The sequence below is a fragment of the Nothoprocta perdicaria genome, unplaced genomic scaffold (genome assembly GCF_003342845.1).
Source record: "Nothoprocta perdicaria isolate Ctin4 unplaced genomic scaffold, notPer1 scaffold_443, whole genome shotgun sequence".
NCBI lineage: Eukaryota > Metazoa > Chordata > Aves > Tinamiformes > Tinamidae > Nothoprocta > Nothoprocta perdicaria.
The window spans coordinates 210,525-227,171 of record NW_020455692.1 but is presented as its reverse complement, the minus strand read 5'-3'; the positions used below and the strand labels follow the sequence as shown (position 1 = coordinate 227,171).

General features: G+C 53.4%; 2 protein-coding genes across 2 annotated transcripts in view; one reads left to right on the top strand and one right to left on the bottom strand.

Annotated features, from left to right (window-relative positions):
* RRP9 (ribosomal RNA processing 9, U3 small nucleolar RNA binding protein) overlaps positions 1-3,659 on the top strand; it is a 12,133-nt gene extending 8,474 nt beyond the window's left edge. Inside the window, exons 3-14 of the mRNA XM_026046453.1 lie at positions 17-84; positions 221-262; positions 640-766; positions 1,139-1,263; positions 1,455-1,547; positions 1,988-2,088; positions 2,282-2,416; positions 2,597-2,659; positions 2,744-2,889; positions 3,011-3,090; positions 3,257-3,330; positions 3,512-3,659. Of these exons, the coding sequence (XP_025902238.1) occupies positions 17-84; positions 221-262; positions 640-766; positions 1,139-1,263; positions 1,455-1,547; positions 1,988-2,088; positions 2,282-2,416; positions 2,597-2,659; positions 2,744-2,889; positions 3,011-3,090; positions 3,257-3,330; positions 3,512-3,602 (1,145 nt within the window). The 3' untranslated portion in view covers positions 3,603-3,659. The remainder of the gene's footprint in view (positions 1-16; positions 85-220; positions 263-639; positions 767-1,138; positions 1,264-1,454; positions 1,548-1,987; positions 2,089-2,281; positions 2,417-2,596; positions 2,660-2,743; positions 2,890-3,010; positions 3,091-3,256; positions 3,331-3,511) is intronic.
* Positions 3,660-4,967: 1,308 nt separating this feature from the next.
* GRM2 (glutamate metabotropic receptor 2) lies at positions 4,968-16,132 on the bottom strand. Its single transcript, XM_026046461.1, has 6 exons — positions 16,048-16,132; positions 14,145-14,765; positions 9,054-9,891; positions 7,138-8,201; positions 5,661-5,835; positions 4,968-5,070 (listed from the first exon to the last, which is right to left on the bottom strand). Exons 2-6 carry the CDS (start codon positions 14,661-14,663, stop codon positions 4,997-4,999), a joined length of 2,670 nt encoding a protein of 889 aa, XP_025902246.1. The 5' UTR covers positions 14,664-14,765; positions 16,048-16,132; the 3' UTR covers positions 4,968-4,996.
* Positions 16,133-16,647: the final 515 nt, after the last annotated feature.

The following is a 16,647-nucleotide window of genomic DNA, read 5'->3' as shown; positions in this document are numbered from 1 at the left end:
GCCCGTGCCCCCACAGAGGAGGAGCGGGCCGAGGAGGAGGCTTTCGAGGACGGGCTCGTCGCCGAGCGCCTGAAGGAGGACGTGGTGAGGTGGAGGGCAGCGGCCTGGGTCGCTCCTGCAGCCCCTTCCCATGGGACGGCGGCCCCGGGGACAGGGTGTCCCTCCCCCAGGACACGGAGGGTGCAGGACTCTCTCACAGACGCTTGTCCTTCCTCCCCAGCTCGAGCAGAAGGGCCGACTGCAGCGGCCGGTCGCCAAGGATGTAAGTACGCAGAGCCGCGGGGCTTGGTGCCCTTCTGCTTTGGGCAGCCACAGCGACCGCCTTCGGAGAAACACTTCCGTGGGCAGTTGTTGGGGGCAGACGGTGCCCGCCGCCTGCTCTGCCCCAGTCCTAGCGCACGGGCTTCCCATGCTTGTGCCGAACGCGAAGGGAAGGGCCCTTCTCCCTCCCTGGGATGTTGGCGGTACCTGATTTGCGCCCCGGAGGAAGGGAGGGAGGTTGTTTTGAGACCGTTTGCTATGTAGGGATACAGACCTTCTAGAAGCCGCAGCGTGGCAGGGGAGCCCTCTGCTTGGGGAAGTACTTGGGGTTCACACCAGGGAGAGACCCTGCTCATAGCCTGCTGTCTCTCCATTCAGGTGCAGCCTCCCGATCCAGACATCATCCGAGTGTTGCGGGGGCACCAGCAGCCCATTACCTGCCTTGTCATTTCTCCAGATGACAAGTTCATCTTTTCAGCTGCCAAGGATTGCTCCATTATTAAATGCAAGTCTGATTCACTCTTTAAGGGATAAATCCATCTATTCCCTCTGCTGAAATCCTGCAGAGCCCTGCTGCAGGAGAACTGCGGGGTCTTGCTGGGGGTGTTGGGCTCTCCCAGGAAATGCTGGAATCGTGGGGAGAAAAGGGAAGCTCTCCCTAGAGCATGGGGACCACGGACTCCAGGACACGACCATTGGCAGGTCCAGGGTCATCATGGTTGCTTCGTCTGGAGAGCTGTTCAGGGTTTATCCTCCCCTTTATGGGGAGAGTGAGATGTCAACTTGCCATATGGGGGTGGGCAAGGATTTCCATCATTTGACTACTGTTCTTTCTACTACTGTTTCCRTCTTGACTACTGTTACACTGTTCTTGTAGGGGAGGTGGAGAGTGGGAAGAGGCTGTGCGTGGTGCCTCGAGGGAAGAAGGGCACTGAAGAGCAGCAGGCAGGGCACACAGCTCACATTCTCTGCATGGCTATCTCGTCAGATGGCAAATACCTGGTAAGTGACAGGGAGTCACCTGGAAGGTAGTTCTGCAGCTGCAGATTTAGCCTGTTAGATTAAATGAGCCCCCCCAATCTTTCTAGAKTTGGTGGCCTGTTCCCAGAATGGGACCAGCTGGAATGCCCAGAGCTTAGGAGGGCAGTGGGACTCCAAGGCAAAGGTTTCAGGCATCTCCTGCTTTCTGACAGGCAACTGGAGACAGGAACAAACTGATAATGATCTGGGAGGCAGCCACTTGCAAGCACCTGTACAAGTTCACCGGTCATCGCGATGCCGTGTCGGTAAGTGGTGCGAGCTGTGGGCATTGGCTCTGCTGCCCCTCGGTCAGGCAGCTGTGTGCAGCTGTGCTGTTCCTGGTGACTCTTACCTGGAGGGCTTGGTTACACTTTCTACCTCGCAGGGGCTGGAAGATGGGGAAGGAATGCTCAAGGACTTATTTGAGGATATGCAGAGCTGTCTTGATGTGCCTCTGTCCCCATGAGGGATGGGCTTTGTACCCCTGCCCCCAGCTATAACTGCTTATCAGTGCCATTCCAGGGCATTTGCAGGTCTGTGAACCTCTTGTTGTCCCCAGAGGGGTAGCTTGGACATATGGTTCCTCCGAACAGGGCAGTCAGTTTGTGGGGCAACCCCTGACTTTGGGGTGATCCTTGAGAGATAGATGGAAAAGGGGAGATTTGTAGCCATGCACATGTCCATCTGTCTCTCTATTCTTCCGCAGGGCCTGTCCTTCCAGAAGGGTACACACCAACTGTACAGTGCTTCCCACGACCGCTCCGTCAAGGTCTGGAATGTGGCGGAGAATGCGTACATAGAGACCCTGTAAGACCCTGGTCGGGTAGCGGGAGGGAAAGAGAGCGCTGACTCTCTGGGCAGAGCAGCTGGCCAGCCTACTGACCAAAGGCATCCCCAGACCTGGGACCCCAGGTCTGGGAGGTACCTGCAGCCCTGCACAGAGGCAGGGGAGCAGAGTGCTGTGACTCAGGTCAGCCCTCCCACCCCCCTCTCCCTCCAGATTTGGGCACCAGGATGTCATCACAGGACTGGACAGCCTGAGCCGAGAGTGCTGTGTGACCTCGGGGGGACGGGACGGCACAGTGCGGATCTGGAAGATTCCTGAGGAGTCACAGCTTGTATTTTATGGGCACCAGTAAGTCTGGGGCAAATGAGTGGATTTATGTAGCCTATGAGCATGGGAGTGAAGTGGGTGCTGCATATTACGCCAGCAGATGCCCTAGTGAGCCCTTGGGTGCATGGGGCTTCATCTCCGTTCCCGTGGCAGACTCCCAAAGCGCACTGAGAACCAGTATTAAACACCCACTCTCTTTAGGGGCTCTATTGACTGTATTCAGCTCATCAATGAGGAGCACATGGTGTCAGGTGCAGATGATGGGTGAGTGCCAGGAGTGGGGCCATGCTGGGAGTGGGCACAGCCATGCCCTCTGCACCTCCATCACCACCTGCTCTCCCCCGGCAGCTCTGTTGCTCTGTGGGGGCTAACAAAGAAGAAGCCGCTGGCGGTAGTGAGGCAGGCTCATGGTACACATGGCTCCCACAGCCTGCAGCAGCCGTACTGGATCTCAGCGGTGGCTGCCCTGCTCAACAGTGACCTTGTCGCTACAGGTGACTTGTGCTGCGAGACCTTTGCTTTTCCTCTTGCTTTGAGGAGATGGATAGGAGGAAACAGGGCAGGGGGCCTTGCTCCCATCTTAAAATTAGGGGGATCTCTGTTTCTCTACCCCAGGCTCACACAGTGCCAACGTGAAGCTGTGGAAATCTGGCGAGGGCTTTCGGAAACTGGAGCCCCTCTTTGACATCCCCGTGGTATGGACAGGGCAGGGTGGGGAGGCTGGAAACGTTGCAGGGCTTAGCTCTGTTCTGTTGGCTCAATGTGGGGCTCTCCAGGAGGCCACACATGAGGGCTGGGTGACTCAGTAAAGTTGTCATGCTGGACCTGCCTGCTCCTCATGCCCACCCTCTTCTCCTTCAGGTTGGCTTCGTCAACAGCCTGAAGTTCTCAGCAGCGGGTGACTTCCTCGTTGCTGGCCTTGGGCAGGAGCACCGGTACCGTCCCCTTTACTCTGGGTTGTGGGTGCAAAGCTCCAACCGGGTAGAGACATAGAGGGCTCAGGTCCCTCCAAGGGCTGGACACCTTGATGCAGTGTCCTACCCAGGATGAGGAGGGGGAACACAGCTTGCTGTGAGGACAGGATCAAGCTGAACCTCATCTTTTTCTCATCTACAGGCTGGGCCGGTGGTGGAGAATCAAAGAAGCCAAAAACAGTATTTGCATCATTCCCCTGAAGAGGAAGGCAGGAGTGGCTGACAGCTCCTAAACCTCTTATTCCCCCATCTCTGTCCCCTGGTTCATTAAAGCCTCTGTTGTTTATAGACTTGCTTTTGGCATCATTACTGTGGCTGCTGCCATGGGACAGGGAGAGCTTGAGCATTTCTGCCCCTCAGTATTGGAGTCAACGTGTGTGCCCCTCTTCCCTCACCCCTCCACCCCGCTTGCAGGGCCTTCAACGGCACCCTAAGCTAGCCTGTGGTTCTTGCTTGTGCACATGGCCTTGCACCCTAATAGCTGCCCTCTTCTCAGAAGAATCAACTAAAGAAAAGAAAAAAAAAACACTTTATTTACATAAAATTACCCCAAAAATCACAATCTGGCTCACAGAAAAAAATACCTATTCTTAAAAACTTGGCTGGACTCAAATACACAGGGCAAATCACTCAACCTGGGCCAAAAACCTGAACTCCTGCGCTCTGCAGCTGGCTGATTAAGGGCTGTAGCGGAGGGTTAGACATGATCCTTACTGTCACGTTCCCTGTCCTGAGTGCTTTGTGCCAAGATATCCTCTAGAAAAAACTAAAAACACCATGAGGGTACAGAGGTGGAGTACTCGGGCACAACCTGCCTGTGCTTTTTCAGGGGGATAGGGCAAGGAGAATTGTGACGAGGGCCAGTGCAGCTGTGGATGTTTAGCTTGGGTGCATGAGTGGGAGGTGAGGCTAGTGCCACAGGTGGGACATGCCCTGGGCCACGTACCTAGCTATGGCATCCAGGGAAAGCATGACGTGTAACACAACTCCTTGCATGGTGTGTAATACAGCTCGGCCTGAAGGGAAAGTGATGCCCATCACAGTTCAGCACGAGGAAAGAAGAGCATGTGCCATGGCACAGTGCGAAGGAAGCGCAGTGAATGACAGCTCAGTGCAATATGTAACGGGAACTGGTGGAAGGGAAGTGGCGTGTGTAACAGCTCAGTGTGCTGGACAGGTGATGAATGGTGGGGCTTAGCGTGAGCCAAGTGTGCTATTGGAACATGGCACAGCGTGAGGGAAGCCCAGTGTGTCGTGGCGCAGTGTGAGAGCAGTGGGACGCGTGATCATGGCTCAGTGCAAGGAAAGTGTGCAATGGCACACAGCTCAGCGCCAGAGAAACGCATCGTAACACTGCTCAGTGTGAGGGAAGTATGTTGTGTACCCCAGCTCAGTGCACAGGCTGGGAGGTTCGCATGAGGCTGGGGGCTGAGCCTCTTTGCAGACTCGGGGCCCCCAACAGCATTGCACGAGGCCAAGGTGCGTCCTGCTCTCTGGATTCTGCCTTGGGCAATGCCCTCACCTCGATGAGGAAGCTCAGGTGGAGTGCAGCCTTGGGGCTCTTGCTGGAGCTGGGACATCCCACGGGGGCTGGGGCTGCAGCACCTTGGAGCAGCTAGCCCGTCTTTCACAAGGATGACGTTGTGGAGTCCACCACCTCACGACCGTTGCACACCGTGGGCACATACTGTGAGGCAGAACCTGACCAAGAAGTTGCAGTGAGCAGCATGTTAGGGTCTGCCATCAGCCTTTTCCCCCAGCCCAGGACATCCCACTCTAGGGAGTGGTAGGTGCCTCGAGTGGTAGGTGCCTGCATCCTTTAGTGTGGGTGGTGGGCATCCAGTGTAGCTGCATCTCACTGTGCTGCAAAATAAGTGTTGGGACAGCTGTATCCCACTGGGTTAAGGTTGGGGGGAAAACAGACAATGGGTGCCTGTGGTGGGCACGAGTACCCTAGGCCGCTGCATCCCATGGGGGTGATGAGTGCTCTGGGCTACTGCATCCCATTGCCCCATCTCTTCCCATTAGGATGAGGCAATGAGCACCCATGAATATACCCTCCAGCAGGCTATGCCACGGCCTTGGGGCTAGCAGCCAGGTGGAACAAGGAGGGGACAAGCTTTGGGAGGGGGAGCAGGGATGATCAGCTGGGCACACAACAGTGTTCTTCACGCTGCTGTTTTCAACCACGTCCAACTCCCATCCCAGCTTTCCTCCAGCCTCTTGCACTCCAGCAGTTAAAACTGAGATGCTGCCTCCCCAGCCCTCTCCTGTACCCCTGCTGCACTCACCATGGGACTGGCTAGAGCCTGCAGCTGCCACGCTGAACCGAGTGGTGCCCACGCGGTGGCTGGCGACATTCTTCTGAGGCTGGAAGAGGATGATGTGGAGTTTGGGAGTGAAGAGGCAGCCAAGGACCACGGTGCCGCTGAGGCTCACTGAGATGCACATGGTGGTGGTCTGGACCTGGAGATGGGGTAGTAGAGGCAGCCATCAGGCCAGGCCTGCAGGCTCAGCAAGGTGCTAAGAAAGTTCTTCTGAACTGGTGTGCCATGAGCCCTCTGCCCAAGCAGGGCAAGAAGAAGCCTGCCCTGGTACTTCACCAAGTTCCAGGGTGYGGAGGATGCTGTTGAGCCTTACGGAAGGGCCATTGCCATGTGCACCCTGCTCCATGGGACAAACTGAGCAGTGGGGAGATCTAGCACACTCCTCCCTGCCCTTCCCAGACCAGGCCCTAGTCAGAGCCAGGGACAAGGTGCCGGGGCCAGCATTCATGTTTGGCTCCCCTTTTGCACATGTTTGCACCACTCGAGTGGAGCGGATGCCACATACCATACCAGATCTCCTCATCAGGGTAGCGTGGCAGGCTGAAACCTCAATGCCATGGAAAAGAAAACCTCATGCCAGGCCAGTGTCTACATCAGGCAGAGATTTATGGGCAGAAGGAGGCCACTGTCCCAATGGAGACACACTTCTTGTGCATGGTATAGCCTGGGAAATACCCCAAGCAACCCACCGATGTGCTCCATGCACTGGGCCTTGCGAACATCCCCATTTTGAACTTTTCCTGATGTGAGACTCCAGCATGACTGTAACAAATTTCTGTTCCCACTAGGGGCTGCTGTTTCTCTGTAGAAAATCAAGAGCTCAGTCATTCTCATCATCTCACCACACTGCCAGCACCCACAAGGTCCAGACAGGACAGACATGGGCCGCCCCTTTCTGGAAACCAACATTGCTATGCATCTACTGGCTCCCCAGACCTACCACAGTGTGCTCCACACTCTCCAAGACTGCTTGACCTTCCCAGACTGCAGAAGATCCATGCTCAGTGTTTGTCACCAGGGGGGAATGGGAAAAAAGGTTGATCAGGGTTCTCTTGTGCCCCCCGCTCACAGCCAGGTCCAAGGAAGGTAATTATTGAAGAATGGGAGTTTAGAAGGGTGGGAAACTGGTCAGATGGGTGCTCTGAAGAGCTCAGGGACAATGTGTGCCATCCGCACCCTGATCAACATCTTGCCAAGGGGCAGTCATGCCTTCAGGAAACATAGCCCCTTCAGACCTACCCTTTTAGCACCATCTGTTGCCATGCTTCACCCATTCCTAAATGCCCCAAGATGTAGGTGACCATCACCTTTATGAGCTTCAATCTCAAAGACTCCCTTCCCCAGATTCACTCATCACTCAGCCACAGGGCTTGCAGGGCCCATATCATAAGGACCAGCCAGGCCAGGGTCTGCTTRATCTCCCCAAAATTTAGACTCTTACTCGGTAGTCACTGGAGGTCACATAGAAGATGGGTAGGAAGGCCAGCCAGATGATGCAGGTTGTGTACATTGTGAACCCAATGAACTTAGCTTCATTGAAGTTCTCGGGGCATTTCCGTGTCTTGAAAGCGTASACCGTACACAGGACAATCAAGAGGACATTGTAGGTGAGTGAGATGAGCATGTTGGAGTCACGGTTGTTGCACTTAAGGATGACAATGTATCTCTTGTCAGGTTCTGTCTCCTTGCCTGTACCAGGGGTCTCCACCAGCAGCCAGATAATAACAATGATCAGCTGGCAGGAGATAAGGGCCATGCAGATGACCACCTGGGATGTGGGGCTTATGAAGCGTGGGCGCTGCACCCCTTCCTTCACACCGCTGAAGATCCTGGCTATGCGATTTGTCTTGGTCAAGAGGGCCGAATAGCAGACAGCAAAAGATGTGCCCAGCCCCAGGCGCCGAAGTGTGCACACCTCAGTGGAAGGCTTTGCAATGAAGATGAAGGTCATGCTGTAGCACATGAGGACCCCTGTGAGGAGAATATAACAGAGTTCCCGCCCTGAGGCCTTCACGATGGGGGTGTCATTGTTCTTGATAAAGACCCCAAAAACAAAGAGGGTGGAGATAAATCCCAGGCAAGAAATAGTGACAGGACCAATGGCCCAAACATCTTTCCAGCGGATGTACTCTTGGGGCAGCTCAAAGCAACCATTCAGGGTCTCATTGGGCCAGTAACCAAGACCACAGTCCATGCAGGTGAATTCATCTAGCAGGTATTCATAAGGCTGGCAGGGGATGCATATCCAGCAGCATATGTCTCCAGGCTGCATGCTCTTTATCTCATTTTTCTTGCATGGGTCACTGCACTGGGACACAGGGACAGACGTCTCAGCCCAGGGGATGAGGCTGGTGTTGAGAATGAGCCCCTCAGCCCAGTAGCCCACCTTCTGATACCGATACCGCCCATCCACATAGTGATAGTTGAAGATATTGTAGCGCCCAATCCCATCACCAAAGCGATCAAATCGAACAACACTCTTGGTATCTGCTGGCCTGAATGGAGCTGTGGGGAGGAGACAGGGAGACTGTTACCAGCTTCATATTGTCAGTATGCTGCAACTGTATTGCTCAGCATAGCTCACTGATCCCTCTCCCCTCCACACCCCTGCCTGTTGGACACGAGACGACTTGCTCCCAGTGTAAGGATGATGTTGCATCCAGGAGATGAGAGAGACATGTCTAAGCTGCTAAGGTCAAGAGCAAATTTTCAGGCTGTTCCCTGCCTTCATGACAACCCAGCAGGAATTGCTTCCATGGGCAGACCAGGGTCACAAAAGCAGTGGCAGAGAATTATCTCTCCACATGTCTAAGAGCTCCCTGGCCAATTCTGTAGAAGCAAAGTGTGTGGAGTGAGGAGAGGGAGATTTCGAGCTCCTGTGCAACATTCTTGCCTTCCTACTATGTACATAGCACAGACAACCAGATTCAGTCCAGATTATGGAGACGGTATTTCAGATTCATCCCCAGATCTGTCCCTGGTCAAAATCTCCCTCCAGTTTAGTGCCTAAAACAAGGGGCTAAAGTACAGAGCCTACAACCAAAGTCTCCAAAGATATAGGGGCTTTGGGAAGGAGTTTAGGAGTGGGAAGGAAATTTGTGGGACCCAGTCCCATACATTCATAGTAGTCTGCCAGCAACTCCTGGAGAAAGAAGGCTTGGATTTCCTCCAGAGAATGATTCTGTGGATATTAGTGTCCTGGGAGAACCACACCCCACTCTGTCAGGGATCCCAGTTTAGGCACACTGGAGAAATTGTTGGGTTAAAGGTGAAATCTGGCTCTCTCTCATCTTCTCTGGCCTGCCATCCATCCCTTTCAGATGGGTGGTCAAACCACTTCTCCATCTCTGAACTTACCATCAAAATTAACATTGAGTATGAAATCCTTGTAGAACCTCTTGCCATTAACAGGCTTCATGGACTCGCAGAGTTTGGTGGCATTGGAGCACAGAGCCTGGTGCATGTTGTGAAGAGAGTGAGCCATGGCGTAGACTGCGTTAATCACAAATGTGATCTTGGACTCTGGCTCAAATTTGCCTGTCTTYAGGGAGTACCGACTGCAGTCCTGGGTGTGGAAGCTACACTTGAACTTGTGCTCCCAAAACTCCCGAAACCAGGGATTTCGGCTATTGTTGTAGGGATTGAGATTACGGAAGTAGGCAGCAAACTCTTTAATGGGGTATGCTGCCAGCTCGATGGTGATGGCTCCCTCAGCAACAACTTCTCTGCCAGCCACCACGCTCTCCAAGGCTCCCCACCCATCACTGGCCACCCACATGAAGGACACATTTGCTCTGTGAGCAGCTGCCAGCAGTTCCCGGGCATCTTCGCTTCGAGTGAACAACACAACCACTCTGGCATTGGGCTTCTGCAGCAGGGCCCTGACCACACCATCATAAGTCTTTTTATTCATGGAGCGTCCCACTTTCTCTGAGGTAGCAATGCAGATGTTGCGCATGCGGGCTTCTTGCTCAAAGGCCTCTATGCCTGTCTCACCATAATCACCTTCTGAGGCCACAGTGGAGACATAGGTCCAGTTGAAGAAGCGAAGGATCTCTGACATGGCCTTAGCTTGGTAGAAGTCTGGCGGGACAGTGCGGGCAAAGTAGTCATAACGGGACTTGTCGCTGAGCTTGGCACTCGTGGAAGCATAGCTGATCTGTGGGATCTGGAAGAGTCGCAGCAGGTTGGCTACCTGTGTGGAGCAAGAGAGAGAAGCATAATGTACAGGGGACATTGTCCAGCCATAGTCTGCTCTTGCAGCTCTCCTGAAGACATGTCCCAAAGAGGGACATCCCCACTGTAAGATCCCTACCCAATGCTATGTGTGAATGGATCAGCCAGCCATGCCATGGATCCTAAACACAATAGTATTTTGTAGAGCAATCCACATCTGGTTGCTCAGARACCACTGGTTTCTCACTGCTCAGCAACCTGCTCACAGCAGGCAAGCAGATGGGTGGAAAGCTACGCTTACAGGATCACCCAAACCCTTGTATGGGTGCTGGAGCACAGCTGGATGTGTGGTCCTAGTACAGCTGCAACAGATTCAGGCCACAAAGCAGCCAGGTGCTTGCAAGGGTGATCATGGAAAGACCAGAGGGAAAGACCCAGAAGRTGTCCCAGCTGTTTCTGAGACCTGCGGAGACTGCTGTGGCCCCTGCAGCAGACCCACTCACTGGCTCTCACCACCTTGTTCCACTCATGCTGGAGAAGAGACATCAGGGTGTCTAGTGAGTAGAAGGTCTTGGGGTCATTTTCCCAGCTGCTCAATAGAGCAATAGAGCAATAGCTGCAAATAATAATAATTATTTGCTCTCAGGAAACATGGCCATTTTGCTGGGTTCTCATTTCTTCTGGATCTTGCTTATTTCTTTGTTTTTCACATTCATACTCCCCTCTCTGAAATTCTGGTYAGGGGAAGGAATGAGTAAATGGACAAAAGGCAAAAGCAGAAAATCCACCTGAGGCGACCCACGAGAGACAGCAAAGACAACACACCTYGCAGTCTTGCAGCTCGAAAAGGCCCCCTCTGTATCACCACTGCCAACAGGCAGTGAAAAAAATGGGCCAGGAGCAAGGTGAGGACTCCCTACATGGCTTTCCTGCCCATTCCAAGCCAGATGGAGGAGGCTCCTGAAGGGTACTGAAGACTGAAAGGGGCTGCTGGCAGCCCACAAGCCCATAGCCCCCTGCAAAGGCCTGGCACAGCTGCAGTTTCCAGCCRCTCAGAAGAGAGCCTCATTGCCTTTCAAAGGGGAAAAAACACCGCTAATGAGGCTATTAAAAATCCAAGCAGTATGGGGGGAGAAAAGGCGGGAGAGGGGGGACAGGAGCCTTCCTGCCCATGGGAATGGGCAGCCTGAATGCCTATCTCTCCTCCCCATGCAAGAGCCATGCCACTTAATTGATATGGCCAAATATGTTTTTAACAGCAAATTGCATCTCCTAATGGGAGGAAGGCCGCAGCGAGCAGCAGCGCCTCTGCGTAGGTTCAGACCAGGCTGGGAGGTATTAGATAATAACTCTTCCCCAGTAAGGCTTGCGGCTCACTGGCCAAGCGCATGGGCCAGCTGCAAGGCTCCACATGTCCTCGAATAACCTCAAAATTCCCTCTCACAATTGTCTGGGAAGCGTGCTGTCTCAAGRGGTGCCCTCAGCACCAGGGCTGTCTATCTCCATGACTTGTCTTCCTCCATCCCACAGGTGGGGGAACACGGACACTTGCTAATAGGATGCTGCACACAGAAACTAGTGGATGTGCTTAGACAAGACCAAGGGACTTGTAAAATCTTAGAAATTGTGTTCTTAGAGAGCACAAAATCTTAGAGGGCTCACCAACAGCCCCGAGGTGTTGACCAGCTGCTCTAGCTGGCTGTATTGTTAGGAAGGATGCTTTTCCCAATCCCCCCGACAAAGCTGGGCCCTGGATTCATGGAGCCTCTAGTTCGGGAAGCAGAGCCRCATCACATCCAGGGTAACAGCACAGATCTCAGATGCTAGTGGCCCATTTCTGCAGGTGGACGCGAGGGATGTCTTCCTCATAACCTATTCCATTCGCGCAATGCTCTCAGGTGAATCCAGCGAAGACGTGGAGCTGTGTTTGACCTATGTTTGGTGCAGGGAATGGTAGAGTTGGGACCTGGCAAGCACCATTCTAGCTGGCATCTCTTTGTCACCTCCCCATCTCATGTCTGATGGTGTTAACATCCATCTTGTCACAGGCAAGAAGGGCTCTGGAAGCTGGGTCCTCTCCCACAGACCTGCTGGAATGGCCCCCAAGGAGCCATTCTGATGTCAGGGGATATCACAGCTGCACTGGAGGGTGTCCACACATGCATCAATGCATTCAACCCTTCAGGAACAGTAGTCACGGGGTTGAAAGTGAGTTGACCTTGGCTGCTGGCACGCTCTTCCTCCCACTACACAACATGCTCAGGGAATGACCACACACAAGAGCCAGGTATCAGGATGATGAAGGAGCCCTGACTCCCCGCTATTACACTGGGAAGGGACAACTGGGATAATGCAAGATATTCCATGGCAGCCAGGTCTTCCAGAGTAGCCTATGAAGACTGTGGTGCGTGGACTCCTTCCCCTGACATGGCTCCAGTCCTGTGCTGGATGCTGTGGCTCATCTCCTGAGGCTCTGGTTAGGGGAACTGAGAGACCCCATGAACGCTAACAGGGCCAAACCAGAGAGACACAATACCTCCTGCGATTTCTCTTTCTCCCAKCTCTGCCCCTTTATGTGTGGGTTTGCACTCTAGTTTGTACCTGGGCCAGGGCACACTTCCCCAGTAGGCTGTTTTAGGCTCCTTTGAGTGACAGAATAGCTACAGGCCACAGTCCATGTGCAGGACAGCATTTAGGTGCTGAGGCATCTTCTGTCAAGTGTGTCTGCAGACCCAGGAGCAGCTGTGCTGCATCTATCCCTGGCAGCAACCAAAGAAGCTGCCCAAGAAAGTCTTGGGTGACACTTCCCATATGCTCCTGGTCTCCAGGGATTTGCAGCTCATTCCAGCTTCCCCACTTGAGCAATTCTCCCAGAGGCTGTCTCTACAGATTTAATAACCTTCAAGAGCCTGCTTTTCGATAAACTTGCCCAAACACTCCAAACACTCCAAACACTCTCCTCAAACACTCAAAAATTCTAGCTGCCAGACTCCTGCAGCAAGGAGTCTCACCAGTAAATATGACTAGGAGAAAAACACCGTCTTTAGTTCATTTTGAACCACCTCCAGGTTGCATTCAGCCCCCAAATTCTTTTCTTGAACAACAGGGAAGAGTTGTTTCCTCTCCAGATCTGAATCAGCCCCAGGTTTCCAATGTGTGCCATGTTCACAAGGGATCCCATGCTCCATCTCTGCAGCAGGAAGACCATCATGCCAGTGCAGCTGTGGCCATGCAGGTCTGGTGGCACAGGCAGCTGGTCCAACAGGCCCTGTGTCAGGCCGTGAACAACGTGCTCAGCATCCAGACCCGATGGCGCGAAGCCATTGCCCAGCAGCGGGAGGAGAGGCGGTATTATCGGTGGGTATTATCGGTCTACTTGAGGCTGGAGAGTGTGAGTGTCATTCTCCAGGTCCATGCCAGAATGTGGAATGCCAGGACCCAGTACAAGAAGTACCAGAAGGCAGCTCAGACCATTCAAAATAGCTAGTGGAAGACCAGGGAGCTGAGAGGGCTGGCCAGCAACCACAACACAGGGGATGGTGTGGACCTGAATATCAAGATAATCATTGGAAAAGGAGCTCCTGCTACAGCTCTCATGTTTTGGCAAGCAACGGAAGGGGAATAAAGCATTTCCCATCTGTTCCCAGCCTGGCTAGTGTCCATCTCTGAGGGAATTGGCAGGGAATGATTCTGCCATGGCTCTAGTCGCAAACGTCTCTGCTAAGGAGTTGGTGTTGGGCAGGCCCAGCAGGAGYCTCCACAACCTGTGATGGGGAGACCTCAAGGGGTAGCCCTGGCACTGGCAGGACTGCAGATCCCCAAATTAATAGCCAGATGGGGCTGGCAATGCCATGGTAGAGAAATAGCTCCTAGTGTAAGCTTTGTGGCCTTCCTATCTGATGGGCCATTGTCCCCTCCACTACCTACGGGGCACACCATAGCCTCAGAACAMGTAGACTGCAATGGCAGCCAGGAGCAAGCACGGAAAGGTGCAAGGGAGAGGAGGGCAGCTGCACCCACCCCTTGAAGTCCTAAAAAAACAGAAATGGCATGTTTTGTTTATCAGAAAGTTAGACACACACACAATACACTGCCGGGGAAGGCAATAGACATGTAGCCAAGAAAGAGGACAGCCTAAGGCTTCCCCATTTGAGGCAGTGCTGGGCCAAGAAAGGCTGAGATATTGCAGCCTTGTAACCAGGTCATCCCCCATTGCCATTTCTGCCAACCACTCAGGTCAATCTGAGACCCTTTTGCCTTCCTGTGTAGTACCTGGATGGAGACGTCACTGTAAGATCCCCCAATGACACCAGTGATGGCTGTGGGCACATCATCATGGACCGCATAGGAGCCATCAGGGCAGATATGCTCTGAGCCATCCACCTTGGTCAAGGACGCACGGACAAAGTCAAGTGACTGCTCCAGGGCATAAGTGTCTTTGGAGCAGGTGTCAAGGATGTGGGCACCCAGAGTGACCCCTGGCAAGATGCTTGAGTCCTTGTTGATCTCATCCAGGGCAAAGAGCATAGCCTCAAGACGCTGGATGCCCCGATGCTCATTGATTTTGCCACAGTCTTCACTCCCCACACCTTTCTCGTGCACGGGAAAGAGACCTCCGATGACTAGGTCCCCCTCAATGCTGATCTCCTTCTTGCCAGCTGGGCCATGACCACTGGCCAAGCAGGCAGCTGAGTGTAGCAGCCAGACCCAGAGGGCACCTGGGACCACCATGGGATGCAACAGTGCTGGCAGGGGGACATGCAGTACCCCCTGTTGCCAGTTTCCACCCATCAAGGTGAGAGGAGCTGGTCCCAAAGCATCAGATGGTAGGGGATCAGAGCCACACAGTATCAGCAGGAGAAGACAGTGCTACCCAGGCMGAGCACTCAGCACCTGGAAAAGCAGAAACAGGAGACAATGAGTCTGAGGACTGCAAAGAGAGACAGGGACCATGTCCCACCAGCACATATGCTGCAAGGGGATGTTCAGAGATATCATGCCTGGAGACTGAGCATCAGGCTTGGGGGACCCAGAGAACCTAGTGCTCTTCCAGCAGCAACAAGGGTGGGCTTGTCTGTGTTCTCCATCCCAGTGTGCCCACACCAGTCTCTCTGTCCTGTAGGGGGAGGCCCACTCCTATCCTGCAGAGGAGTAGGAGAGAACCAAGCAGATGTGACAGCCCCAGCAATCACCCTGGATTCCCAATACGTGAATATATGACAAAATTAGAGAGAGACAAGTTAGAGCATGGGGTCTAATCCTAGCACAAAACCTTCCAGGAGCTGTTGGCATGTTCAAGGCAGGCTGGGAGCTAACTCCTGCAGCAGCACCAAGCAGAGTGTCCAGGTAGGACCAAGATTTCAGTCCCACTAGAGTATCAGGGAGAGGGGAAAGGAACCACAGAGGGCACCGAGCAGCAGGAATGAAATGCAGTGGCAGGGACATCACCCAAGGCAGGGATGTCACCCAAGGGCAGGGATGTTGTCCAGGGCAGAGATGTCACTCAGGGACAGGAATATTACCCTGGGGCAAGGCTATCACCCAGGGCAAGGAAGTCATTTGAGGCAAGGACATCGGCCTGCGCTGAGCAGACAGACCCAACACTGACTCCAAGTAGAGCACCCTAACTCAAACCACAGCACTGCCTGCCTGGATGAGGCCTGCAAAAGAGCAGGACATTGCTGTTGAGTCCCATTTGCCAGCTGGACTGCCAAGCCCCAAGCTGACACACATGGACAACTCCTGTGTTCTTCTCTTTTGGACACTGCTTATTCATCCCCTTCCTTCTCTTTACACTAAATCTGGAAATTTCAGGAAAAGTAAAAGCTAGATCTGCTTGCTGATGTTGCATAAATCACCACAATGGAGCTAAGAAATCAAAGACTTCTTCTACAGACATGCCTTTTTTTTTTTCTGGATATAAACGAATTCTCTTCAGAGACTAGTTGTCTTTTCCCAAAACATGGGAGAGTTTTGTTTCCCATTTAAAGTCAACTTCTGCAAGTCTGGGATTTAGGTATCTGGGCCATGAAATTAGGAGCTGCCAGGAGAGCCAACAGCAACCTGGTGACCTCAGGATGCTCCAGAATGGGGAAGACACTACAGGTTCCTGATACCCAGGGGCAACACAGATTTGTGGCAATGGGAAAATACAGCTGGATGATTAATGTGGGACCTGCAATGCTGGACGATGTGATGGGAGTGATGGATGGTGATGCCAGATGTTGAGGATGCATGGTGATACCGGACAGTGATACTGGAAGACGATGCTGGACAGCAATGCTGGACAGCGATGCCAGATGATGATGCTGGATAGTGATGCTGAAGAGTGGTGCTGGACAGGGATGCTGGGCAGCGATGGCATTGCTGGATAGCGATGCTGGACAGTGATGCTGGATGACGGTGCTGGATGCCGATGCTGGATCATGATGCTGGATGGCGAAGCAAGACAGCATTGCTGAAGAGTGACACTGGATGGTGATGACAGACCGCAGTGTTGGACAGCAATGTTGTGTCCCCCACTATCCCACCCCAAGGCAGCACCACATCTTGCACCCATCCYCAGGGCCAAACCAAGGGAGCTCCTTGATGCCCACAAGCACACTCAGTGCCCACAGGGCAGGCAAATGTGCCCTGAATGCAGAAATGCTCACAGCCAAGGAGGCAAGCCCTAGGAAGCACAGTGAGAGAGCAGCCTCTTGAGGCTTCAGCGCCAGCTGGAAGGCAATCAGGAATGGATAGTGATTCTCTACAGTTGTCAACTCTYCTGAAGAGA